This window comes from Macaca thibetana, chromosome Y (genome assembly GCF_024542745.1).
Source record: "Macaca thibetana thibetana isolate TM-01 chromosome Y, ASM2454274v1, whole genome shotgun sequence".
NCBI classification, from domain to species: Eukaryota; Metazoa; Chordata; class Mammalia; order Primates; family Cercopithecidae; genus Macaca; species Macaca thibetana.
The window spans coordinates 13,103,300-13,130,832 of record NC_065599.1 but is presented as its reverse complement, the minus strand read 5'-3'; the positions used below and the strand labels follow the sequence as shown (position 1 = coordinate 13,130,832).

At 57.4% G+C, this 27,533-nt stretch overlaps 1 protein-coding gene across 3 annotated transcripts in view; it reads right to left on the bottom strand.

The window, feature by feature from the left end:
- The window catches only part of LOC126947137 (serine/threonine-protein phosphatase 2A regulatory subunit B'' subunit beta), a 209,458-nt gene that overhangs the window by 25,403 nt on the left and 156,522 nt on the right, over nucleotides 1–27,533 (bottom strand). The window contains exon 2 of one of the 3 annotated variants that reach the window (XM_050777760.1): nucleotides 6,647–6,907. In XM_050777760.1, coding sequence (XP_050633717.1) covers nucleotides 6,647–6,886 — 240 coding nt within the window. In that variant the 5' untranslated portion in view covers nucleotides 6,887–6,907. Of the gene's footprint in view, nucleotides 1–6,646; nucleotides 6,908–11,155; nucleotides 12,892–13,555; nucleotides 14,392–27,533 lie in introns of those variants that run through there. The other 2 variants (XM_050777759.1, XM_050777761.1) reach the window with 2 other exon arrangements.

The following is a 27,533-nucleotide window of genomic DNA, read 5'->3' as shown; positions in this document are numbered from 1 at the left end:
TCAATTCTTAAAAAAAAACTCAAAACAACAACTGTCAGTGAAATGGTGACTGGATGAGTGTGTGCCTGTTTGTGAGTTGGAGGAAAAGATATTGATTAATATTGGGCTTTGAAATAGTTAGTGAACATTCCTTTTTTTTTTTTCCTTTAAAGAGACGGGGGTCTCGCTATGTTGCCCAGGCTGGTCTTGAACTCCTGGCCTCCAGCGATTCTCCTGCCTCAGCCTCCCAAGGCGCTGGGATCACAGGGGTGAGGCACCGTGCCCGGCCAGCCGCCGATTCTGTGGGATAAACAGTGAGCTCGTAGAAAGCGTGTACCCCAAACGAGAGAAGAGGTGACGGAGCTGAAAAACAGCGGGCGCCTGTAGTCCCAGCTACTCGGGAGGCTGAGGCAGGAGAATGGCGTGAACCCGGGAGGCGGAGCTTGCAGTGAGCTGAGATCCGGCCACTGCACTCCAGCCTGGGCGACAGAGCAAGACTCCGTCTCAAAAAAAAAAAAAAAAAAAAAAAAAAAAAAAAAAAAAAAAACAGCGGGAGACAGGGATGCAGGATGAGACGTAAGAGTCCATCACACGGACGAGCAGACGACATGGACATCAATGAACCAAGTGTTCCGGTTACAAGGCAAAGATCTGGCTGCAGAAAGAAAACAGCACTTGTGTATACGAGAGACACAGGAGACAGAAGGACACAGGAGACACACGTGGCTTAAGGACCCAGAGGCTGCACATTTTTCTGAGGTGGAAAAAGACAGAGCAGGCAGACAGTAAAGCTGGCGTCGCCGTAACTAACATCCACGAAGTGACACGAGGCGATGGACAGACCCGGAGACGGACAGGCCACCGCAGAACACTGAAGAGGTCGGTCACGGGAGGACAGGATGACGCTAACTTTATCCGTGCCTGACAACGCAGCCTTGGCACCGATCGAGTAAACACCACTGGGCACAAACTCAGCACGCCAGGAAAGGAAGAGAACACCCACCCGGGGCACCGACACGGGGAAGGCCGGGACCCCCACCCTGGGCACCGACGCGGGGAAGGCCGGGACCACCGACCCTGGGCACCGACACGGAGAAGGCCGGGACCCCCACCCTGGGCACTGATGGGGGAAAGCTGGGACCCCCACCCTGGGCACCGACACGGGGAAGGCCGGGACCACCGACCCTGGGCACCGACACAGGGAAGGCCGGGACCCCCACCCTGGGCACCGACGCGGGGAAGGCCGGAACCACCGACCCTGGGCACCGACACGGGGAAGGCCGGGACCCCCACCCTGGGCACCTACACGGAGAAGGCCGGGACCCCCACCCTGGGCACTGATGGGGGAAAGCTGGGACCCCCACCCTGGGCACCGACACGGGGAAGGCCGGGACCACCGACCCTGGGCACCGACACGGAGAAGGCCGGGACCCCCACCCTGGGCACTGATGGGGGAAAGCTGGGACCCCCACCCTGGGCACCGACACGGGGAAGGCCGGGACCCCCACCCTGGGCACTGATGCAGGGAAGGCCGGGACCCCACCCTGGGCACCGACAGGGGGAAGGCCGGGACCCCCGCCCTGGGCACTGATGCAGGGAAGGCCGGGACCCCCGCCCTGGGCACCGACACGGGGAAGGCCGGGACCCCCGCCCTGGGCACTGATGGGGGGAAAGCTGGGACCCCCACCCTGGGCACCGACACGGGGAAGGCCGGGACCCCCGCCCTGGGCACTGATGGGGGGAAAGCTGGGACCCCCACCCTGGGCACCGACACGGAGAAGGCCGGGACCCCCACCCTGGGCACCGACAGGGGGAAGCTGGGGCCCCCACCCTGGGCACCGACACGGGGAAGGCCGGGACCCCCACCCTGGGCACCGACAGGGGGAAGCTGGGGCCCCCACCCTGGGCACCAACAGACGAGAGACGGAACAACAAACAGCACAGCCACCCATGCAGGCTCGGGATTTACAAGTTTAATCTCATGGACAGAAATAGACTCGGCCCCAGCACAGCTGCAGGGCACACATTCTTTTCAACACGCACAGCGCACTTGAGAAATGGCCGCCTCTCGGGCCGAGCAGCAGGTCTCAGTGGACTGTGAAGGAATCACAGGGACTGCGGCCCTGCCCCGAGCGTAGCCGGGGAGGCCAGGCATCCACGGTAAACACACAAGGAGCAAAAACAGCTGCCGGGATGTGGAAGAAGAATTCTAAAGTCAGCTGCCTCTTCGTTAAACAGTTCAGACAAACCAGAGGGGCCTCGGGCGGCCCGGCCACCCACTTTAAATCCTCCTCCACACGTGGACTTTACAAAGTGCTTCGTCAAGCGCCCGCCACCCGAAGCACACCGATCAAGGCGAGGCCCTGCCTCCCGACAAGCTATTTCTGTTGAGGGCACGGAGACGGCAGCTCCCTGACTCGTCACAATTCCAGTAGCCACAGATACGTGTCGCCCTCCCACAGCACACCCACAGTGTTGCAAAACACGTCCATATACGACCAAACACAAAGGCTGAGCCTAACACCGATATGCCGCCTGTTGCAGAAACAGAAATTCAAGCGCTTGATGAGTGCAGGTGAATTTCCCGAGAACACAGGCCACGTGCAACGGTCACACGTCCTCTGGTGACACCAGCCGCGGGCGGGACCCCCGCGTGTGCAGAGGGTGCGCACAGCAGGCCAGGCGCGGTGACCAGCAGGAAGGACCCTCGCCCCAACCCCAGCGGCACCAGACACCACGGTCAAGGCCACAGGGGAGGTGCCGGAGCAGCAGGGGGCCGGCGGAAGGCACGCTCAGTAGAGGCTGCAACACACAGCCGCGTCCCCAGGAGCCCCCAGCCTGCAGCGCGAGGCGGAAGCACGGGAGGCTGTGGGATGGGAGGAGGGGTTCGACCGGGACCCACACTCATGCACTCCAGCCGAGCCCCTCGCCCACCCAGATGGCGGCCACCCCCTGGAAGGCAGGGCCCGCTGCAAGCTCTGAGCATTCTTCTCCGCCCAGCACTCGACTGCCAGGGACCCTCTGCGAGGGCTGGTAGAGCGCTGCCAGCTACACCTGCAAACCACACGCTGGACGGCTAAACACGGAGTCAAAAACGTCGGTGTTTACACAGAGGAGCCGAACACGGAGGCGAGAGAGTCAGGCCCCGCGTGTGGGTTTAAAAATCCCCTCTCTAGCAAAGACGGAGAACCGCTGTGGAGGGATCAACACGGAAACGCAGCAGGTCCACGTGTCTGAGTCGGCCAGAGCTCACGGGGCTAACGTTCACTCAGACACACGACTGCGGCCGAGCCACGGGGCCTCGACGGACGCCGAGAGACACTGGGGGTGCCCTGCACCCACCCCTGCGGCCCAGGCGCCGGCACCTGCACCCACCCCTGCGGCCCAGGCGCCGGCACCTGCACCCACCCCTGCGGCCCAGGCGCCGGCACCTGCACCCACCCCTGCGGCCCAGGCGCTGGCACCTGCACGCACGGCTGCAGTGAGGTGTGAGTCTCCACAGAGCTCGGAAGGCTGGGCCGGGGGACGTGGGGGTCATTCTGTCCACCAGCCGGGGGGGACAGTGGATGCTGGGCACCACAGCGAGGGGAGGATCTGGCCCCTCCCTGCGTCCACAAGCCCCTGGCGGATACTCCTGAGCCTGGTCTTGTGTGTGGGTATTCCCGCCCGGGCTTCTGTTTCCTGTTAACCCCCCTCGCTGCGCTGCGGCTCCCTGCCAGGTGGGGAACCCGCTCTACCTTCTCCCTGCCACTGCCCAGGGAGCGGCATCCTGGGCGGCATCCCGGCCAGACCAAAGGCTGCAAGGGTTCTAGCGACCACGGGCCCTGGGAGGGGAACAGCACGTGCTCTGGCGGTGAGAGCGGGTGCGTCGGGGATGCCCAGAGCCCAGGCTGCCACCACGCCGAAGTCGGCTCCAACCACAGCGGGGCTGCCGCGTTGGGCACGGCGCTTTCAGCCGTGGACGGTGCTGTGCAGGGTCTGTGCGTCCGCCCGCAGGACCCCGTGGGGACGCTGGACAGTGTCTGTGTGACCAGGACCGGTGAAGAGGAGCATCTGTGTGTGAACCAGTGTGTGGGGAGCGGGAGAGTCACTCCCCAGGCAGGGAGGGCCAGGCTGGGGCAGCACAGCTGTCCTGGGCTGGGAACAAGGTCTGAGCGGTCCTGCTGTTGCCCGGGGACAGGAGGCCCGAGAATCCCTGGGCACAGACGCAGGCAGAGTGGCTCCAGCAAGAAGAGCTTGGCCAGGCAGCTGCATGGCCACGCTCCAGGTACACGCTGGGTCCTACAGTGAGAGCGTGTGCCGTGTAACACGCGGTCGTCACACGGGGCTGCCCGGACCCACGGCGAGAGTACGTGTAACACGCGGTCGTCACACGGGGCTCCCCGGACCCACGGCGTGAACGCATGCTGTTCCCCTCCCAAGGCTGGCGGTCGCTGACCCCCCCAAACCGGGTTTGGTTTGGCAAGGATGCCGGTGACTGGGAAGTGGGCAGTGACCGGGAGGAGGAGGAGCCGGGGTTCACCAGCCGGGCAGGGAGCATCCGCCAGGGGGTTTGCAGGAACAGAAGCCCAGGCGGGACGTCTGCACATTCGGAAGAACAAGCTCAGGAGCACCCACCAGAGGCTCGTGGCTGCAGAGTCTACGTCAGCCGCGGAAGGCTGTGCCTGTCACGGGACCCCTGAGACAGCACCGTGCTGCCCAGCCTGCAGCGTCCCAGGGCGGAGGCGCGGCCCCCAGACACGTCCAGTGGCTCCAACGCCGATGCTCCCCGACAACCCTCCTGAGGGTGTGTCCAACTGGGGGGACCTGACAGAGCCCACGTTCACGCGGGGAGTGAAAGCAGACAGGAAACGCCCGCTTGTCTCCCAGCACCGCCCCCACAAATACCCCAAAATAAGCCCGTGATTCCTCCACCACCCCTCAGACAGCACGCATTTCACACAACGTCTGTCCTCACTCCCTGAACACGTGGAAACCGATTCTCTGTAAAAGGAAACAAACTTCTGTAAACGGAATTCACGGTTTCCCAAAAAGTGACTTTTAAAAAACAAACAGTCCTGCTAAAACGACGCAGACTGTGGGGAACGGGCTCTGCCTCCTGGAGGTGGACACTGAGGTGCATCGTCACCCCAGCCCCCCGCAGAAGAGCCAGGGCCCCGCTCTAGGGCAGAAGGGCTGCTTCATCCAGCCACGGGCGAGCTCATCACCTGACTCTGCAACCAGCAAACACGCACCTGCCACCGTCTAACGCAAATCCCGCACGGGGCTGATTCTCACTCTCATGGTCTGCAGGTTAAGACCATTTTAACAAAACCAGCCTTGCCCTTATCCACTTACAGGCAAAATGTCAAAACCTGGAAGACAGAGGTCAGACAAAACTCTGAAGGAGTGTAAAAGTTGATGTGATCTGAGAGAAAAAATTTCAATTAAAATATCAACAGAAAGAAGTGGGTCTCCCTCCCCCTAAAAGCAGGATGCTCTGGTTCAACTTGAGGTTTAGGCCACCAGTTCCAGACTCCTGGAACCGAGTGTGAAAAGTGGGTCTGATGGACCCCGTGGGTGTGAGGCGCCCGCCACGCACCCCCTGCCTGGATGAGACTCGGATCAGATTCGGCCACAGCCAAACCCTAAGTTCTCAAATTATATCGGGGCTGTCCCGGGAAGACTTACACGTTTAAACCACATGGTACTCGTAAAACTAACTTATACAATATACACGGCGTGCACACACAAATGTTACCTCCCTGAGCACTAGTGAGAACTGAGATTAAATTTCAAAGCCGGCTGGGGCCGAGGCTCATGCCCCTAATCCCAGATCCAGGTGGGCGGATCACCTGAGGTCAAGAGTTCAAGACTAGCCTGGCCAACATGGTGAAACCCCGTCTCTACCACAAACGCAAAAACTAGCTGGGCCTGGTGGCAGGTGCCTGTCATCCCAGCTATTCCGGAGGCTGAGGCAGGAGAATCACTTGAACCCGGGAGGCGGAGGTTGCAGTGAGCCGAGATGGCGCCGCTGCACTCCAGCCTGGGCAACAGAGAGACAACGTGTCAACATAAATAAATAATAAATAAAAGTAAAAATAAATAAATTTCAAAGCCGGCAAGTGACTGACTGAAACCACGCTGCATAAATAGCACGGTATGTGAGCGATATCTCAACCGACTCTTTTGAAGCAGTTAGCCAGTGGGAAGGAACGCGGGGCATTGCAGTCACGCCGGGGAAGGTGCACCCGCCCGACGCCTTGACAAAGGGTGAAGGAGTTTCCCGGGGTTTGTTACCAGCGGCGCAAGGTGTTATTTAAATTAAAAATCTGCCTGCAGAGATGCCTCCCAGGCACTGACGGTTCTCACCCCCCCACCCCCCTGCCTTGGTGGATCCCAGCGAGGCGCGCACTCACAGCCAAAACTCCCGGGAAAGAAGCGGGGGCTCTTTCCAAAGCCCGGGTTTGCTAACAAGCTTGGCACAGCTTCCCAACGAGCAGCACCCGGTTTTCGGCGGCGTGTGCGGCCCGAGCGGGTCCCCCGCGCCCGCGACTGGTGCTGAAAATCTGGGGTTCGGTCCCCGCCACGCGACAGCGGGTGCACGGCCAGCAGCGGCGAGGGGGGCCCGCGCGGGGCCGGGAGGCCTCGCCCGGTGTGGGGCAGCCGCGGGGCGCGCGGGGCTGACCTGCTGGAAGGCCTTCAGCCGCTTCTTGAACCGCGAGGGCAGCACGAAGTCGCATCCGCGGGCCAGCGAGGCCAGCTCCTGGCGCAGGTCGGGGTCCTGGCGCAGCGAGCGCTCGCGGAGCCGCATGCCGTCGGCGCGCAGGGCTCTCCGCGGGCCGGGCCGGGCGCTGCGCTCTCGGGGCAGGGCCGGGCCGGGGCCGGCGGGGCGCTGCAGGCGGGGCCCGGGCTCAGCGCGCTCCATGCGTCGCCCGCCAGGCGCTCTGGGGCCGGGGCCCGCGCCGCGCGCATTCCTCTGGCTGAGGAGGGCTCATGGCGCCGGGGGTGGCGGCGGCCGCCCCTCCTGACCCGCGACTGTGCAGACCCGGCCGCCCCCGGCGCTGCTCTCCTCTCCTCCTTCTCCGCTCCCTGCACTGCCTTCCGCTCCCCCCGGTCCTCTCCTCTCCTCTCCCCGTTCGCTCCGGGCTGGGCCGTCCCGCAGGGCAGGGGGCGCTTTCTGCGCGGTCACGTGGCTCGCCCTGGAGCGCGCACCACAGGTCTCCGAGAGGAGAGCCCGGGCGGAGCGCGCACCAACAGGTCCCCGAGAGAGCCTGGGCGGAGCGCGCACCAACAGGTCCCCGAGAGAGCCTGGGCGGAGCGCGCACGAACAGGTCCCCGAGAGAGCCTGGGCGGAGCGCGCACCAACAGGTCCCCGAGAGAGCCTGGGCGGAGCGCGCACCAACAGGTCCCCGAGAGGAGAGCCCGGGCGGAGCGCGCACCAACAGGTCCCCGAGAGGAGAGCCTGGGGACCCAGTCGAAGGCGCTCCCCCCGAGAAATAGGGTCCCCCCCCGGCCCATGACAACACCAGAGCTGGCTGCAGGCTCGGTGCCCGCTCCGGCCCGCCCCTCCAGAGCCCAGGGCGCGCCAGGTGCAGCTGCGCCTCCACAAACACACGCACGGCAGGCCCCGGGAGCCCCAGCATCAGGGCACGCCTGCATCTCCGCCCCTCCCCAAACTTGAAGAGTTTCTAGAATCCAGCTAAGCTGCAGTGGGCATCCAGGATCTCGTCTTCTCCGCCGCTGCTCACTGTGGTAACTGCACTGGCTTGCGACTGTATTCAGAACAAGAAAAGAGGGGCGGTGGAAAAGGGGGACGGGCCACGTTAACCGAGGATGAGCTGAGCTTCCGGGGCCTGCACCGTCATCCCACCGGGAAGGAGACAGGACACCTGCGGGCTGACGGTCAGAAACTGGCCACATCCCGGGTCCCCGATCAGGAAGGTCCTGCGTGACCGCCTGTGCCCGTTACAGTCAATGAACCTCCCTGGACGGGTCATTATCACCCCGAGGCAACAGCGTGCACGGGGCTCTCCCGCTGCCGCACACTCTGTTGAGTCTGCAGAAACGCAGAATGACACGGATCTACCACTGTGCGGTCATGCAGAGAAGCCCCTGCCCCGAAAAACGTCGTGTGGCACCGACGCACCCCTCCCTCCCTCCTAACCCCTGATCTGTTTCCTGTCTCCATCGTTTTCCTTTTCCCGAGTGTCCTAGACTTGGAACCAGCAGTCTGCAGCCATCTCAGACTGGCCTCTTCTCCTGCAACCTTCCACACCACCTCTCACGCCCACCGCAGCTCCCCACCCTCAACGCCCCTTCCCACTCCTCTTAGGGGGACGCCCCTCTCCACGTCCTTCTCTTCCACCTCTCTCCCTTCTCCAGCCGTCCCTGCATCCCTCCATCCTTCTCATTTCCCTACTGTCCTTGAGGATTCAGAAGTCGGCCTCTGACCCCCTCTAAGTCTCCAAACAGAAGCTTAAAGACAGCCCCAGAGGCAGTGTGCTCAAACCACCAGGAGACGATTTAAATAAGTGCGCCCAGTCCTCCACGATGTGGGGTGCAAACTCACAGGGCAGAGGCGCCGCCCAGTCCCCCACGATGCGGGGCGCAAACTCACAGGGCACAGGGCAGAGGCGCCGCCCAGTCCCCCACGATGCGGGGCACAAACTCACAGGGCAGAGGCGCCTCCCAGTCCCCCACGATGCGGGGCGCAAACTCACAGGGCACAGGGCAGAGGCGCCGCCCAGTCCCCCACGATGCGGGGCACAAACTCACAGGGCAGAGGCGCCGCCCAGTCCCCCACGATGCGGGGGCGCAAACTCACAGGGCAGAGGCGCCTCCCAGTCCCCCACGATGCGGGGCGCAAACTCACAGGGCACAGGGCAGAGGCGCCGCCCAGTCCCCCACGATGCGGGGCGCAGACTCACAGGGCACAGGGCAGAGGCGCCACCCAGTCCCCCACGATGCGGGGCGCAGACTCACAGGGCACAGGGCAGAGGCGCCGCCCAGTCCCCAACCATGCGGGGCGCAAACTCACAGAGCAGAGGTGCCGCCCGTTGAGTTCAGACCATCACCACACACGGACGGCCTCCCAAACGCAGCTGGGGGAACCAGATTAGGAGCCAACCTCCTGCGATCTCCCTCCCAAAGTCAAAGATCAAACCCGAAATGTGGGGGCAGCCAGCCCATGGAGGTGCGATCCTCACGCTCAGGCCACGCGCCCCGTCCTGTCACGCCGGGTGACACACGCCCCTGCGGACTTTACTGCCACGTTTCCTCTTTCCGTACAAGGCTTTTGGAACACGGCCGGGCGCGGTGGCTCACGCCTGTCATCCCGGCACTTTGGGAGGCCGAGGCGGGCGGATCACCTGAGGTCAGGAGTTCAAGACCAGCCTGGCCAACATGGTGAAACCCCGTCTCTACTAAAAATACAAAAATTAGCCAGGTGTAGTGGCGGGCACCTGTAGTCCCAGCTGCCTGGGAGGCTGAGGCAGGAGAATCATCTGAACTGCAGCAGGTGGAGGTTACAGGGAGCTGAGACTGTGACATTGCACCACAGCCTGGGAGACAAGAGCGAAACTCCACCTCAAAAAAAAAAAAAAAAAAAAAAAAAAAAAGCAGGTCATCGACATGAAGTTCTTACTTCCCCTTGTAACAACTTACTTTAAAGGTGCATTTAGGGTGCCCCCAGCAGAAGCACCCTGGCTTGCATCATCAGCCCATCGATACTGGCATTTCCTTTCCTTTTCTTTTTTTTTTTTTTAGAGACAGGGTCTCACTTTGTTGCCCCGGCGGGAGTGCAGTGGCACAGACATAGCTCACTGCAGCCTCGAACTCCTGGGACCCTCCTGCCTCAGCCTCACAAGCAGCTGGGACTTCAGGCATGAACCACCATGCCTGGCTGATTTTATTATTTTATAGACACGGGGGAGTCTCGCTATGTTGCCCAGGCTGGGCGCAAACTCCTGGCCTCAAGTGATCCTCCCTCCTCGGCCTCCCAAAGTGCTGGGATTCAGCCACCGCACCCGGCCAACGCTCACATTTTCTAATTTGTACGACGGGTGTCTCTTCCCCAGAGATGGGAGGGAGCCATTGCAAGCACCGCTTTCAAACACACAGTGCAATCTCTCTGCTCAGGAACGGTGAAGGTGCAGATGACGTAAAACAGCCACGGCAGCGCTGGTTACGTCCGCTTTGAAAGTGCCACATAATGTTTTCACAACGGACATGCCTTCCCTTTCACCTTTGCCTGGGGAGTCCAACGGACCTAGAACAAACCCTCCCGACAGCTCATACCCAATCTTGTACCTGTGTGGGTGAGAAAAAGCTGTTTCATTTATGAAAATCTTTTCCGCATCCCTTTTGTCCCAATGAACAGACACATCCTTCTAAGTTATTCACTTCTGAAGCCAGCCACGGGTCCCAAACAGGAAGACACGTTTAAAGCAAACTTGAGGTCCCAGACAAGCTCAGTCACGGGCGCCACGCCATGATCCACACGCATCCTTCCTTCTGCTTCTCTCGTTAGACCACTCCAGTCGCTCAACACGACCTGAACATCTTACCCTTTTTCTTTTTTTTTTTCTTTTTTTTGAGACAGAGTCTCTCTGTTGTCCAGGCTGGGGTGCAGTGGTGTAATGTCGGCTCACTGTAACCTCCGCCTCCCGGGTTCAAGTGATTCTCCTGCCTCAGCCTCCTGAGTAGCTAGGATTACAGGCACGCACCACCATGCCTGGCTCATTTTTGTATTTTTGGTGCAGATGGGGTTTCACCGTGTTGGCCAGGCTGGTCTTGAACTCCTGACCTCAGGTGATCCACCCGCCTAAGCCTCCCAAAGTGCTGGGATGACAGGCATGAGCGACTGTGCCTGGTCTCATTTTCACACTCTGCCCGTCATCCCTCCTGGAGCGGCCTCCCTTGGTCCTGCGCCCCCATACCCAATAAACTCAGTGCATTTCCCAAGTCCCGCTACTCACTTCCTCCTCAAAACTTTCTCCAGGAGAGAAACGACCTCTCCCTGCTGTGAACACCTTCGGAACTTAATTTCCTCTTGTTAGAGGCTTGTTGCCCGATGTACAGAATATATCATCTTTTCCCATGCACCCAGACGGCCTTGTTTGCACAGACCTGACCTTCTGTCGATATTCCCAGCCGTAGGAGAATTCATGCAAAGTCACAACATTCAAGCATTTACCTTAGTGTCTGGCTGTCATTCAACACGTTTAACGACAAAATGGCAGCTCATCGGCAACCGGGAGAGCACATTGGGCCGGAGCTCAAGAGATGCGTCCTGGGGCCCTGAGTCCCCTCCTGGATCGGGATCGGGAGGGCCTGAGCCAGGCGGTCTCCAAGCTGCCTCCATTTCTGGTTCACGTTTTCATCCACACGTACTTTTGGAAAACGTTCTAGATCGATCAGAACACGTCGGACAACCACCAGGAATTTAGAACCCAAGGAGCTCACCTCGGATTGCCACCCACCTCTCCCTCAGCAAGTAGAGGCTGGACCATTGGGGCTGGAAAACTATGGTGTTACATAAATAATCACTGCGTGACATGCTTATTAGTGCTGCTGATGGGAGGCTAGTGTTGAGCTGAAAAAATTTCAAATGGTATAAACAAGTTCCAAGGGAATATTCTGAGTATTTCAGGCTTAAACTGCATAATATAAAACGACAGGAAGCATTTTTAAAAATACACTGCTGTCGGCGGGCACATCCCAGCACCTTGGGAGGCCGATGTGGGCAGATCACGAGCTCAAGAGATTGAGATCATCCTAACAAGGTGAAATCCCATCTCTACCTAAAATACAAAAAAATAGCCAGGTTTGGTGGCGGTGGGCGCCTGTAGTCCCAGCTACTCGGGAAGCTGAGGCAGAACGGCGTAAACCCGGGAGGCGGAGCTTGCAGTGAGCCCAGATGGTGCCACTGAACTCCAGCCTGGGCGATAGAGCAAGGCTCCGTCTCAAAAAAAAAAAAAAAAGAGACTGATTGCAATCACTTTATCCTGATAACCACCTACCACGGACTGGTTCTGGCAGGTTTAGAGGGGCTGCAAACTTGCTTCACCTTTTGACCTGGGGGGGCCTAACTATACTGCCTTTAAATGTTAAGTCTCCACTGCAATATCAACTTGGGAGTAGGTAACATGCATATTTGTTCAACACCCATGTGTCAGGACTCCCTTGGTGAAAATCCATAGCGCTTCCTGTAACTTCTTGCATACATACACTTGGCCAACCCACTGAGCATAAATTCCTGTCTCATCTTTTCTTCCCCCCAAGTGCTTGCTTTTAGTTTAGTTTTGTTTTGTTTTTTCCGAGATGGAGTCTTGCTCTGTTGCCCAGGCTAGAGTGCAGCCTCAGCCTCCCAGCTTCTAGTGATTCTCCTGCCTCAGCCTCCCGGCTTAGCTGAGATTACAAGCACATTAGCCGGAGGCTGTGCATCTCACCTGCAGTGAATAATCACCTTCTGTGAAATTAAATGACGTTTAAGAAATACAGTACTCTGGGGAACATAGCAAGACCTCCTGTCTAGAAACAAAAACAAACAAAAAAACACAAAAATTAGCCTGGCGTGATGGTGCAGGCCTGTAATCCCAGCTACTGGGGAGGCTGAGGCAGGAAGTCCAGCTGTTTGTGCCACTGCACTCCAGTCTAGGAGACAGAACAAGACCCTATCTCCAAAAAAATTTCAAATAAAGGCCGGGCGCGGTGGCTCACGCCTGTAATCCCAGCACTTTGGGAGGCCGAGGCGGGCGGATCACAAGGTCAGGAGATCGAGACCACGGTGAAACCCCGTCTCTACTAAAAATACAAAAAATTAGCCAGGCGCGGTTGTGGGCGCCTGTAGTCCCAGCTACTCGGGAGGCTGAGGCAGGAGAATGGCGTGAACCCGGGAGGCGGAGCTTGCAGTGAGCCGAGATCCGGCCACTGCACTCCAGCCTGGGCGACAGAGCGAGACTCCGTCTCAAAAAAAAAAAAAAAAAAATTTCAAATAAACAAAAAAGGGGCCGGGCGCGGTGGCTCACGCCTGTCATCCCAGCACTTTGGGCGGCGGACGCGGGCGGATCACTTGAGGTCAGGAGTTCGAGACCAGCCTGGCCAATATGGTGAAACCCCATCTCTAGTAAAAATACAAAAATGAGCCGGACGTCGTGGCAGGTGCCTGTCATCCCAGCTCCTCGGGAGGCTGAGGCAGGAGAATCGCTTGAACCCGGGAGGCGGAGGTTGCAGTGAGCCGAGATCGGGCCATCAGCCCGGGCGACAGAGCAAGACCCCGTCTCACGATAAAATTAAATTAAATTAAAATAAAATAAAGAGAATGGAATAGAATAGCATCAAATAAAGAGGAAGAAAGCCTTTGTACCTTTATAAATTGTGTGATATTTAGGTGACAACTGTCAACGACGGAATGTTCAGCAGGTGCAACTTTCTGTGTGTGTGTGGGGGGGGGCGGGTCGGGGCGGGGAACAGACTCAATATGAAACCGTTTTGGGGTCTGACGCTCTCCCACCTGCCTCCACCGCGCAGCCACGCGTCCGCTAAGCTTCCAGAGCCACCTGCGCAGGTGTTAGCAGAAGGAAGAGTCACTTACTACTCTCGTCCCTGCGGATCTACGGGTGCCTCGAGCGTGGGGCGCGTTCCTGGGGCTGGAGGCGGCGCCCAGGGGCAGCGCGGGGCCCGGGCCGGGGGTTGCCGCGAGGTCGAGCCCGCCGGGTCTGGGGGCGGCGAGCGGGGCTGCGGGCCACACCCCGGGCAGCTCCCCGTCCCCCGCGGTCGGCGGGTCCCGCCCGGGCGCCTTGATCCGGCGCAGGCAGTCCTGCAGCATCCGCTGCGTGCCGGCCTCGCTGAGCCAGTAGAGGAACAGCTCGTCCACCTTCATCTTCAGCACCGGCTGCAGGACCTTGCCGGGCGGCATGGCGGGGGCTGGGCCCGGGGCGCCCCGGAACGCCCGCACCCCGCCCCGGGGGCTTCGGTCCGGCCCGGACGGACCCGGGGGATGCGAGCCCCGCCCGCTGAGGGGGCGCGGCGCAGGGAACAGGGCCCGCGCCTCGGGAACTGGGCAGACTCGCGGGGTTCGGGGAGACCGAGGACGGGGCGCGGTCCGGCCCGCGCCGCTCAGGGCAGCTTCAAAACGGGCGCGTCCCAAACAACGGCGCCCGCGTTCACGTCACTGCGCCGCGTCATCGCGACGACGTCATCACCGGGCGACGCCGCCGCTGGCCCCCGCGCGCACCGCGGCCCTCGGAGCCTTTGCAGGAGGCTTTGGTGGGGCCAAGCGGCTGCGGTCAGGACGGAGGAGGGGCTGTGGCGGCCGTCCCGCCCGAGCCCTTTCTGCGTTTAGGAATTTAAGAGGTGCGGCCCATGGCGGCGAGGCGGCCTTAGAGCGGCGGAGATGCGAGCATGCGCAGTGCGTGCCTGCCAGAGCGAGGGGAGGGGCAGCCTCCGCATGGAGCATGCGCCGTGCGTAGCGGTGGAGGCGCTTCGTTCGGGAGGCCGGTCGGGTGAGCATGCGCAGTGCCTGCCCGCGGGGCGCGAGGCAGAGGCTGGAGGGTGTGTGAGCGGGCGGGGCTGGGGGACGGGAGTGCGCCTGCGCAGTGGGAGGCACCGGGAACGAGCGAGCATGCGGGGTGCGCGCCCGCCGAGCTCGGGAGCGAGCGTGCGGCCTGCGGGAGCGCGCGGGGGAAAAATAAATGCAACTTTTCAATATAACGGGCTCCGTGGGACCCAAAGGGCCCCGTTTCTGTTAGCTTTGCTTATCAGACAGTAAAAACAGGTTGGAGGCGTTGGACCCCTGTAAACGTTGGAGCGCTGGGATGAGCGTCCACTGCTTTGAAAATTGCAAAAATCGTCTACGTCCGGGGATGTGACGTTAGTTCTTTAAATAACTTGACCCAGGAGTTGTGTCTGTTTGTGCTTTCAACAGTGTCCATCAAGACATTGCATTATCCTCTCTCTGGCACACATGCACCTCTTTCCTTTACGTCTTCCCCACCCCCCCCTTTTATTCATGTTTTTATCAAAATAGGGTTTCAGCTGGGTTTGCACCCTTTTAGAGTAAATTCAAGGTCTTTTATGAGCCAGGGTCTCCTACTTCTGAGCTGCATCAATCCAGCTAGACTCAATAAGTAACTCTTTTTTGGAGTTTTACGTATTTATTTATTTATTGAGATGGAGCCTCGCTCTGTTGCCCGGGCTGGAGTGCAATGGTGAGATCTCGGCTCACTGCAGCCTCTGCCTCCTGGGTTCAAGGGATCCTCCTGCCTCAGCCTCCTGAGCAGCTGGGATTACAGGCGCCCGTCACCACGCTTGGCTAATTTTTTGTATTTTTGGTAGAGACGGGGTTTCACCATGTCGGCCAGGCTGGTCTCGCACTCCTGACCTCAAATGATCCACACGCCTCGGCCTCCCAAAGTGCTGGGATTACAGGCGTGAGCTACCACGCCCGGCCTAAGTAACTCTTTTCGTTCGTTTGAGACAGGGTTTTGGTCTGTCACCCAAGCTGCGATCTTAGCTCAGTGCAGCCTTGATCTCCCGGCTCAAGCAATCCTCCAACCTCAGCCTTCCAAGCAGCTGGGACAACAGGCACACGCCACCATGCCTGGCTAATTTTTAATTTTGTTGTTGATAGGGAGAAGGTCTGGCTCTGTTGCCCAAGCTGGTCTCACACTCCTGGCCTCAAGCCCTCCTCCTGCCATTGCCTCTGTCTTGGCCTCCTGGGATTCCAGGCGTGAGCCACCGCGCCCGGCGTCAGTCACTCATCAACGACGGTTTTGTGTTGCGTCCGTCCTGATTTCAATCTCAGGTTGTGTTCCACGACCGGACATAAAAATCCGAGCGCTCTTGGTCAGAAGAGCCGCATCACGCAGGAATTCTGTGAACTTATTTTGACTAACCGGGAAGCACACGTGTGTGTGTGTGTGTGTGTGTGTGCGCGACGCCGTGATTTCTACGGGGAAGTGGATATATTAATACAGATCTCTGTTTAGAGTGTGTCTCCTACACAGGCATCTTTTCAAAGAACAAACGTGGTGTTCATTGAGTCCCTGTGTGAGGCATCACTGCGGTTGTGAGGGGGAAGGGTTCCTTTCAACGCTAGCACAAGAGAGCTTTATCTGCCAGGGTCCTGGGGCGCAGTGGCGAGGCCCAGGGCCAACAGGACAGAAATAAACTCAGGGCAGAAACAGAATGTTTCTTCAGTGTGCGCTGGGGCCTCGGCGCAGGCTCCGCTGTGGGAGAACAAAGAGGTGCTGTCGGGCCCCCAGGCTGGCAGGGCGTGAGGTGTGCAGAGCTTGCTGGCATGTGGCCAGCTCCAATTATCCAAGCTGCCCTACAGCAGGATGGACGCCCTGCCCGTTTGGGTCTGTCCGTCTTGCAGGGCTGCTGGGTGGCCAGCGGAATCGTCCTGGGGAGACAACGGTGAGGGCAGGCCGGGTGCAATGGCTCACGCCTGTCATCCCAGCACTTTGGGAGGTCGAGGCAGGAGGATTGTTTGAACCCAGGAGGTCAAGACCAGCCTGGGCAACATGGCAAGACCCCATCTCTAGAGAAAATGTAAAAAAGTTAGCTGGACATCGTCGTGTGCACCTGTGGTCCCAGCTACTCGGGAGGCTGAGGTGCGAAGATCGATTGAGCCTGGGAGGTTGAGGATTCAGTGAACCGAGATCTCACCACCGCTTTCCAGCCTAGGCAGGAGTGAAAGACCCTGTCCTTAAAAGCATTAATTTTTAAAAAGCAACCAGACGTGGTGGCTCACACCTGTCATCCCAGCACTTTGGGAGGCCGAGGTGCCGGGGGAACGCCTGAGGTCAGGAGTTCGAGGCCAGCCTGACCAACAGGGTGAAACCCCGTATCTACAAAAATTACTTGGGCATGATGGCGGGTGCTCGTCATCCTGGCTACTTGGGAGGCTGAGGCGGGAGAATCGCTTGAACCCGGGAGGCGGAGGTTGCGGTGAGCCGGCATCGTGCCACTGCAGTCCAGCCTGGGCGACAGAGCGAGACTCCATCTCAAAAAAATAAGTAAAAATAAAAAGCGAGAACGGGGAGGGAAGAGTAGAGAGGAAGATCCCGGAGCTTCCTTGGGGGGTGAGGAAGGTGGGAGCCACGACGGTTGTAGAGGGAGAGCAGCTCCTCCCTTCACCCACCTGAGCCCGGGTGTCCTGTGTGGCCACAGCCTCTGCAGCCCACAGGGCCCCACGTTGTGAGGTTCACACACCTGCAGCTGCTCAGAAGTGCAAACTCACCCCCTGCATGACGTGCTCTGGATATCAGTCGGCCTTCGCACCGCAGCCCTGGGTGGTTGATCGAACGCTAAAGCTCCAGACCTGGAGATGCCCCAGAGGAAGCGCCTGGCAGGTGTAGGATCTCCCTGGTCCTGGGCTGGCCCAAAGCTCCCAGCTAGGCGTATGCAGTGAGAGGTCAAACAGGGATCAAGTTTATATCTGCTGCTTGCATTCCGCATGATGACTTAAAAAAAGAAAAAAGAAAGAAAGAAAGAAATCCTGGCCGGGCGCGGTGGCTCACGCCTGTCATCCCAGCACTTTGGGAGGCCGAGGCGGGCGGATCACGAGGTCTGGAGAGCGAGACCAGCCTGACCAACACGGTGAAACCCCGTCTCTACTAAAAATACAAATGTCAGCCAGGCATGGTAGCAGATGCCGGTCATCCCAGCTACTCGGGAGGCTGAGGCAGGAGAATCGCTTGAACCCTGGAGACTGAGATTGCAGTGAGCCGAGATCATGCCATTGCAGTCCAGCCTGGGCGACAGAGCGGGACTCTGTCTCAAAAATAAAACAAAACAAACAAATAATCTCTGTTTCTGTCAGTTGACTCCAAAGCAGCCACAAATGCACGTAAGTTTGACGTAAAGTCAGTTTTCTCTCAAAGTAGCTATGAGTTTTGTGTGAAGGTTCTTTTCTTTTTCTCTGTTTTTTATTTTTTATTTTGGAGACAGAGTCTCGCTCTGTCGCCCAGGCTGGAGTGCAGTGGCGCGATCTCAGCTCAATCCAATTTCTGCCTCCCGGGTTCACGCCATTCTCCTGCCTCAGCCTCCCCAGTAGCTGGGACTACAGGCGCCCGCCACCTCGCCCGGCTAATTTTTTATATTTTTAGTAGAGACGGGGTTTCACCGTGTTAGCCAGGATGGTCTCGATCTCCTGACCTCGTGATCCACCCGCCTCAGCCTCCCAAAGTGCTGGGATGACAGGCGTGAGCCACCGCGCCCGGCCTTTATTTATTTATTTTTGAGACAGGGTCTTGCTCTGTCTGTCGCCCAGGCTGGAGTGCAGTGGTGTGATCATAGTTCTCTGTAGCCTCAACCTCCCAGGCTCAAGCAACCCTCCCACCTCACCCTCCAAGTGGCTGGGAACACAGGTATGTGCCACCACACCTGGCTAATTTTTGCATCTTTTTGTAGAGGTGGGCGTCTTGCTTTGTTGCCCAGGCTTGTCTCAAACTCCTGACCCCAAGCGATCCTCCTGCCTTGGCCTCCCAGAGTGCTGTGGTCACACCTGTAATCCCAGCGCTTTGGGAGGCCGAGGTGGGCGGATCACAAGGTCAGGAGTTCGAGACCAGCCTGGCCAATATGGTGAAACCCCGTCTGTATTAAAAATGCAAAAATTAGGCCGGGCGCGGTGGCTCACGCCTGTAATCCCAGCACTTTGGGAGGCTGAGGCAGGCGGATCACAAGGTCAGGAGATCGAGACCAGCCTGGTCAACACGGTGAAACCCCGTCGCTACTAAAAATACAAAAAACTAGCCGGGCGAGGTGCCGGGCGCCTGTGGTCCCAGCTACTCGGGAGGCTGAGGCAGGAGAATGGCGTAAACCCGGGGGGCGGAGCTTGCAGTGAGCTGGGATCCGGCCACTGCACTCCAGCCTGGACGACAGAGCGAGACTCCGTCTCAGGAAAAAGAAAAAAAAATGCAAAAATTAGCCGGATGTGGTGGCGGGCACCTGGAATCCCAGGTACCCGGGAGGCTGAGGCAAGAGAATGGCTTGAACCCGGTGGGGGCGGAGGTTGCAGTGAGCCGAGATGGCGCCACTGCACTCCGGCCTGGGCGACAGAGCGAGACTCCCTCCAAAAAAAAAAAAAAAAAAAAAAAAAAAAGACCGTAACTGTGTCGGGAAGAGGCCAGGCATTCTGACGGATGCCTCCTGCCAAACCTGCGAAAGGCAGGACGGAAAGGGTGCTGTGTGTCAGGGTTCCCAGGGACGTGAGCAAGCTGTGGGGCTTTTCATGAGCTCCCTGGAGAGACCGTGCCCGTGAAGGTATATTCCTGCCTCTTCGTCACTGCTTCAGGCCGTGTCCTCATCCATCTTCCAGAAACCAGGAACCCTTCACACGAGCCCCCGCTTTTGTCCCGAGCGGCCTCCGCCGCCACTTGCTTGGCAAAATAAAAGGTAAGTGGGAAAAGGCCCGATTTCCGTTTTCATCTCTAATTGAATCCTCTGCTGGCCTGTCGGTCCCCCACGGCCGTGTGTCAGGTTTTGACGACGAGGAAAAGAAACTCTGTGTTTTGATAATACGATCTTCAGCAAAACCTTCAACTCAGTTTCCTCTCCCCGGAGACGGTGTATCTTCCAGGGTTGAATGAAATCCCTTATTCACAGGGAACACGTTCCAATTTAGTCGGAATATTCAGCGTGCCGCCGCGGCCGCGGGGATGGATGGCGTGTGGAAATACCACGGCTCCAGCCATCAGACGTCCGCTACTGGAAGAAATAATGAAGGCCATTCAGTATTCTATCGGGGGCCGAAATGTGCCTTGCATGGCGAGGGCCCCGGCCTTCTCTGATTCCCTTACTCATCACATCTCCGTTTAAAAGGAAAAAAAAAAAAAAACGTCGTGTGGTCACCAATGAAGAATTAATGGAAGCGAGACCAGGCGACGGATGCGGGGCCGAGGGCCAGAGGCGGCCGCCACGTGCCGCTGTTTACATGAAGTCGCGGAGATTCCAGGGACCGGTGAGGTCGCCTTGTCAGAAGTTGCTGGGCCGGGTGCACCTGGCAACGATCGCCTAAGATGAATTTAGAAAAGGGGAAGATTAAATCTTTGGGGGTGATGGAGGATCAGAAGCCCATCCCGGCCGACACGGCCGTCGCCAGCCCGTGAGATGAGGTTTGTGACTTCCAGGGTGCGGACGGGGCTCAGAGCCGGGGGTGGGACCGTGTCAAGCCTGGGAATCGGCGGCCAGAAATGAAAAGACTGTGAGCCTGGGACGAGTGGACCCAGATTCTCGGTGGCTTTTTATCATATTCTAGGAGACTTTTGGGAGGAAATGTTTGCAAAGGACACGCAGACGGCATTTTCTTTTCTCTCTCTCTGTCTCTCTCTCTTTTTTTTTTCTTTTTTTTTTTTTTTTTTGAGACGTAGTTTTTGCTCTGTCGCCCAGGCTGGAGTGTAATGATGCAATCTCAGCTCACCGCAAACGCCGCCTCCCGGGTTCAAGCGATTCTCCTGCCTCAGCCTCCCTAGTAGCTGGGATGACAGGCACCTGCCACCACGCCCGGCTAATTTTTGTATTTTTAGTGGAGACGGGGTTTCGCCACGTTGGCCAGGCTGGTCTCGAACTGCTGACCTCAAGGGAACTGTCCGCCTCGGCCTCTCAAAGTGCTGGGATGACAGGTGTGAGCCACCGCCCACGGCCTGGCTTCTTATTTGGAAATAGCGTCCTTGCAGATGTGATTAACTGAAGGACCTGGAGATGAGATCGTCCTGGAGTGGGACCGGTCCTGAATCCAATGACGGGTGTCCTTCTGAGACACAGAAGAGGAGACGCAGACGCAGAGGAGGAGGCCACGTGGAGACGGAGGCAGAGACTGGAGTGATGCGGCCACAAGCCCAGGGATGCCTGGAGCCCCCAGGAGGTGGGAGAGGCAGGAAGGACCCTCCCCTAGAGCCTCTGGAGGGAGTGTGACCCTGAGACACCTTCATCTCAGACTCATAATACGTCCAGGACAAGGACAGGATGGATTCCTGTTGTTTTAAGCTGCCGATGTGTGGTCACTTTACTCCCTGGCAACCCCCCTGTCACTGCAACAGCGAATGCACTGCGTGTGAGCAGAAAATCCGGACGTGGTCGGAGGGACTTGCTGAGAAGTGGCCGGAGGAGGCTGCCCCAGACACCACGGCCGTCTCCGCCTGCCCCCGCCCCCCGCACACACACACCCTCCAGGACTGAAGAGGCCGTGGGCTCGCTGGGCGGGCACCATCTGCCGTCTTTTTCTTCCGAAGGAGCCTGTGTGGAAGGGACGCCTCCGGGGAGAACAGCTGCCGTCCGGGAGCCGTTCCGGTTATTTTCAGGCCTCTTCTTCGTGCCCCAGAGGTCAGGGAGCAGCAGATTTCAGGAAGCCTCGGCCACGCGCTGCGTTAGTGCTGCCGTGACTTTCTGGTTCCAGAATCCCAGGAATGCGATTCACTCTTAATCCCCACCTTCAAGGCTCTGTCAGGCATTTCCGTGCAGAAACACACTTTTTTTTTTTTTTTTGAGACAGAGTCTTGCTCTGTCCCCCAGGCTGGAGGGCAGTGGTGCAAGCTCGGCTCACTGCAAGCTCCGCCTCCCGGGTTCAAGCGATTCTCCTGCCTCAGCTTCCCCAGTAGCTGGGATTCCAGGCGCCCACCACCACACACAGCTAATTTTTTGTATTCTTTCTAGAGATGGGGTTTTGGCCGGGCGTGGTGGCTCACGCCTGTCATCCCAGCACTTTGGGAGGCCGAGACGGGCGGATCACGAGGTCAGGAGATCGAGACCATCCTGGCTAACACGGTGAAACCCCGTCTCTACTAAAAAATACAAAAAACTAGCCGGGCGAGGTGGCGGCGCCTGTAGTCCCAGCTACTCGGGAGGCTGAGGCAGGAGAATGGCGGGAACCCGGGAGGCGGAGCTTGCAGTGAGCCGAGATCGCGCCACTGCATGCCAGCCTGGGCGACACAGCGAGACTCCGTCTCCAAAAAAAAAAAAAAAAAAAAAGAGATGGGGTTTCATCTCATGTCTACGCTATTTCCAAATAGGGTCCGAGGCTGGGGACGGTGGCTCACGCCTGTGATCCCAGCACTTTTAGGAGTCTGACGTGGGCGGATCACTTGAGGTCAGGAGTTTGAGACTCACCTGGCCAGCATCGTGAAAACCTGTCTCTACTGAAAATACAAAAAATTAGCCAGACATCACTTGAACCCGGGAGGCGGAGGTTGCACTGAGCCAAGATTGTGCCACCGCACTCCGTCCAGCCTTGGCAACAAGAGCGAGACTCCGTTTAAAAAAAAAAATGTGTATAGTTGACATCTTGCTGTGTTGGCCTGTCTCAAAGTCCTGGCCTCAAGCCGTCGTCTCACCTCGGCCTCCCAAAGTGCTGGGACTACAGGTGTGAGCCACTGGGCCCAGCGTCAGACGTCCTTGGGGTTCTGAACAAGATCCTGCCACGTGACCTGGTCACATGGGTTCTCTAAATGGAATCCATAGCTCAATGGAATCTATGGCTTGAATGGGTGGATAGATGGATGATGGGTGGATAGAGAGATGGTAGTAGGATAGACAGATGGCAGAGGGATGGCTGATGGATAGATGGACAGATGATGGACAGATGATGGACAGATGAACGTATGGATACATGGAAGTAGGATAGACAGAAGATGGATAGACAGGCAGTACTAAGATAGATAGATAGCAGAGGGATGGCTGATGGATGGATGGATAGATGATGGATGGGATGAACGGATGGATAGATGATGGATGGATGAACGGATGGATAGATGATGGACGGATGAACGGGTGGATAGATGGATGATGGATGGGTGGATAGACAGTAGTAGGACAGACAGATGGCAGAGGGGTGGCTGATGGATAGATGGGTGGATGATGGACAGATGAATGGACGGATAGATGGAAGTTGGATGGACAGGCAGTACTAAGATAGACAGATGGCAGAGGGATGGCTGATGGATGGATGGATAGATGATGGATGGATGAACGGATGGATAGATGATGGATGGATGAACAGATGGATAGATGACGGACGGATGAACGGGTGGATAGATGGATGATGGATGGATGGGTGGATAGAGAGACAGTAGTAGGATAGGTGGCAGAGGGGTGGCTGATGGATGAATGGATAGATGATGGATGGATGAACAGGTGGATAGATGGATGATGGATGGATAGATAGTAGGATAGACAGATGGCAGAGGGATGGCTGATGGATAGATGGGCAGATGATGGACAGATGAATGGATGGATAGATGATGGATGGATGAACGGATGGATAGATGATGGACGGATGAACAGGTGGATAGATGGATGATGGATGGATAGATAGTAGGATAGACAGATGGCAGAGGGGTGGCTGATGGATAGATGGGCAGATGATGGACAGATGAATGGATGGATAGATGATGGATGGATGAACGGATGGATAGATGATGGATGGATGAACAGGTGGATAGATGGATGATGGATGGATAGATAGTAGGATAGACAGATGGCAGAGGGGTGGCTGATGGATAGATGGGCAGATGATGGATGAACGGATGGATAGATGATGGACGGATGAACGGGTGGATAGATGATGGACGGATGAACCAATGGATAGATGGATGATGGATGGATAGAGACAGTAGTAGGATAGATGGCAGAGGGGTGGCTGATGGATAGATGGATAGATGATGGATGGATGAACGGATGGATAGATGACGGACGGATGAACGGGTGGATACATGGATGATGGATGGGTGGATAGACAGTAGTAGGATAGACAGATGGCAGAGGGGTGGCTGATGGATAGATGGGCAGATGATGGATGTATGAGTGGGTGGATAGATGGAAGATGGATGGATAGACAGGCAGTACTAGGATAGACAGGTGGCAGAGGGGTGGGCGATGGATGGATAGATGATGGACGGATGAACCGAGTCCCAGGTGCAGGGACCTGCAGGAACAGAGGCCCTGAGGCCTCTCAGGTGGGGATGGGGGCTGAAGTTTGATTTACTTATTTACTTGTATTGACGTGAAACATAGCATAAAATTAGTCCTTTTCGGCCGGGCGCGGCAGCTCACACCTGTCATCCCAGCACTTTGGGAGGCCGAGGCAGGCGGATCACTTGAGGTCGGGAGTTTAAGACCAGCCTGGCCAACACGGTGAAACCCCATCTCTATGAAAATTACAAAATTTAGCCGGGTGTGGTGGCAGGTGCCTCCAATCCCAGCTACTCGGGAGGCTGAGGCAGGAGAATCGCTTGAACCCGGGAGGCGGAGATTGCAGTGAGCCGAGATCCACTGCACTCCAGCCTGGGCGACAGCGAGACTCTGTCTAAAAAAATAAAAATAAAAAAATCAATGCTCTGTGAAAATAGAGCTGGGGGACCACGGACCCGCTAGGCACAGAGTCTCAAGCCTCCTAGAGGAAGATAGAAAAGGGTTTTTCTTTTAGATCCGCGAGATTTAAATAAGAATGGAGAGAGCACCCAGGAAAGCACAGCTGTGGTTCTGCCTCTCTGCAAAGCCAGCTGGGCAGCCCCGCCAGGAATTCCGAGGGCCGAAAGGGGCCGTGTCCGCTCCCCCATCCTGGAAATAGTCTCAGAGTCTGGGTGGGCGCCGGGGACGAGCTTTCAACAGCTCTCCTGGCCCCAACATTCCGTCCACACATTCCATGACCAGGACAGCCGCCCCCTGCCAGGGATTCACCGGGGGTCACGCCGTGCGGCAGGAATGCACGCGCCCGATTTAGACATCCCGCTTGGCATCTGCGGTCAGGGCGGCTTGCAGAGGCCCGGGGCGGTTGGATGCCGGAGATGCTGGAGCTCTGAGGTCTGCAGGAGGAATTTTGCTTTTCCGCTGGGCTGGTCGGGGAGGAAGGAAGCTGGGGAGAAGCCGGGAGCCCCACAGCCTCCACAGTGCCTGCCCTTCCAAAAAACGAGCCAGGCCCCCTCGTAGCCAGCATGACCTCAGGCCTGGAGAATGTGCCACCTTCCGAATGAGAAGGGCGCTGGGTGCCACCCGCGGGGAACCTTGACACAGCGTCTCCCTCCTTCCTCCAGGGCCCACGGCCGAGCTCGGTGCTGCCGGAGACCTCGGGGGGTGGGGTGTGGGGTGCAGAGCAGAGGAGACCCCCAATCCCCGGGACTTAGGTCTTTTTCTCTGCAGAAGGAGGACTTGTGTGGTTGCCACCCGGAGGCCCTTGTCTGTGCGGCTCAGCTGTGTTTAGGTCTCCGTTGCTGGGTGATAACGGGGGAGACACAAACAGAGCTCGGTCAGCCGGGGCCGGGGCAGGAGCAGGTGCAGCTGGACTGCAGGGCAAGGGCCGGCTGCTGCCCACAGTCATGCTGAGAAGCATGTCACACCCATTGCAGGGGAAATGGCTCCTTCTATTTTTTATTTATTTGATGATGATGATTCTTGTTTTTGAGACCGAGTTTCGCTCTTGTCGCCCAGGCTGGAGTGCAGTGGTGCAGTCTCAGCTCAACACAACCTCAGTCTCCTGGGTTCGAGTGATTCTCCTGCCTCAGCCTCCTGAGTAGCTGGGATTCCAGGCACCTGCCACCACGCCCAGCCAATTTTTATTCTGTTTTGTTTTGTTTTTTGAGAAGGAGTCTTGCTCTGTGGCCCAGGCTGGAGTGCAGTGGTGCGATCTCAGCTCACTGCAACCTCCGCCTCCTGGGTTCAAGCAATTCTCCTGCCTCAGCCTCCTGAGTAGCTGGGGTGACAGGTGCCCACACCATGCCTGGCTAATTTTTGTATTTTTAATGGAGACGGGGTCTCGACGTGTTGGCCACGCTGGTCTCGAACTCCTGACCTCAGGTGATCCACCAGCCTCGGCCTCCCAAAGTGCTGGGGTTTCAGGTGTGAGCCACCGCGCCCGGCCTATTTTTAAAATTATTTTATTATTATTAGTTTTGAGACAGAGTTTCGCTCCTGATGTCCAGGTTGGAGTGCGGTGGTGCCATCTCGGCTCACTGCAACCTCCGCTCCCGGGTTCAAGCGATTCTCCTGCCTCAGCCTCCTGAGTAGCTGGGATGACAGGTGCGCACCACCTCGCCCGGCTAATTTTTGTATTTTTAGTAGAGACGGGGTTTCACCGTGTTAGCCAGGATGGTCTCCATCTCCTGACCTCGTGATCTGCCCGCCTCGGCCTCCCAAAGTGCTGGGATGACAGGCTTGAGCCACGCGCCTGGCCCTGTTTTATTTTTTATTTTTTTTGCAAGGAAGGAATGAGGGGATTTATGGAGAATGGAAGGACATTGCACAGCGTGGGAGCAGCCCGAGCAGAGGAGCTCAAAGACTGAAGGGATGGGCTTTTAAAGACGTTTAATTAAAAGGAATTAAATTTCCCTTATGACATTTAGGAAAAAAAAAAAAAGTCCAAATGGTACAAAACAGCTTGCTTTGTGCCTGGGCCGCGGCATCCGGAACATCATTAGAATAGAACCGGAAGCGTCTGGATTTTAACTTTCACCCTCCGAGCTGCAGAATTCTCATTAGCCGCAGATGAAAGATGAAAGAGAGATGAGAGAAGTCACCAATTTTCTCTAATTATTTAGCAATTAACCATCCGAGCACCCCAGGTGGCGTGGACTCACGCGGCTCTTCAACCAAATACCTGCTTCTGGAGTTGCCCTGACTGACCGTCTGAAATTCATGATAAAAAACGGATGAAGGCCTGGTTTTCACATTGTGGCCGATGAATGCTGTCCCAGTCTTGTTCTCCTGTCCGTTTACCGCGGTACGTAACACGGGCAGAACCTAGAATTCACCTTTTGCAACATTTTTTGTTTGTTTGTTTCTTTGTTTTTGAGACGGAGTCTCGCTCTGTGGCCCAGGCTGGAGAGCAGTGGCCGGATCTCAGCTCACTGCAACCTCCGCCTCCCGGGTTCACGCCATTCTCCTGTCTCACCCTCCCGAGTAGCTGGGACTACAGGCGCCGCCACCTCGCCCGGCTAGTTTTTTGTATTTTCAGTAGAGACGGGGTTTCACCGTGTTAGCCAGGCTGGTCTCAATCTCCTGACCTCGTGATCCGCCCGCCTCGGCCTCCCAAAGTGCTGGGATTACAGGCGTGAGCCGCTGCGCCCGGCCAAGAATTAGTATTATGTTTAGCGCAAAATTAGAAATGCCTATATATATATATATTATATATGTTAGAATAAATTATTAATTTATTATTATAAATTATTAATTAATAATTTTAATTAGGACGCTCCCAAGTCTCAGTCTGTTTAGTAAATACTTTTGTTTTCTTTTTTTAAGACTTGAGTTTCACTCTCGTTACCCAGGCTGGAGTGCAGTGGTGTGATCTCGACTCACCTCAACCTCCGCCTCCCGGGTTCAAGCGATTCTCCTGCCTCAGCCTCCCGAGTAGCTGGGATGACAGGTGCCTGCCACCACACCTGGCTAATTTTGTATTTTTTTAGTAGAGACGGGGTTTCTCCATGTTGGCCAGGCTGGTCTCAAACTCCCGACCTCACCCGCCTCAGCCTCCCAAAGTGCTGGGATGACAGGCGTGAGCCATTGAGCCCGGCCGGTAAACATTATTAATTCATTCCTTTTTTTTTTCTCTGAGACAGAGTCTCTGTCACCCAGGCTGG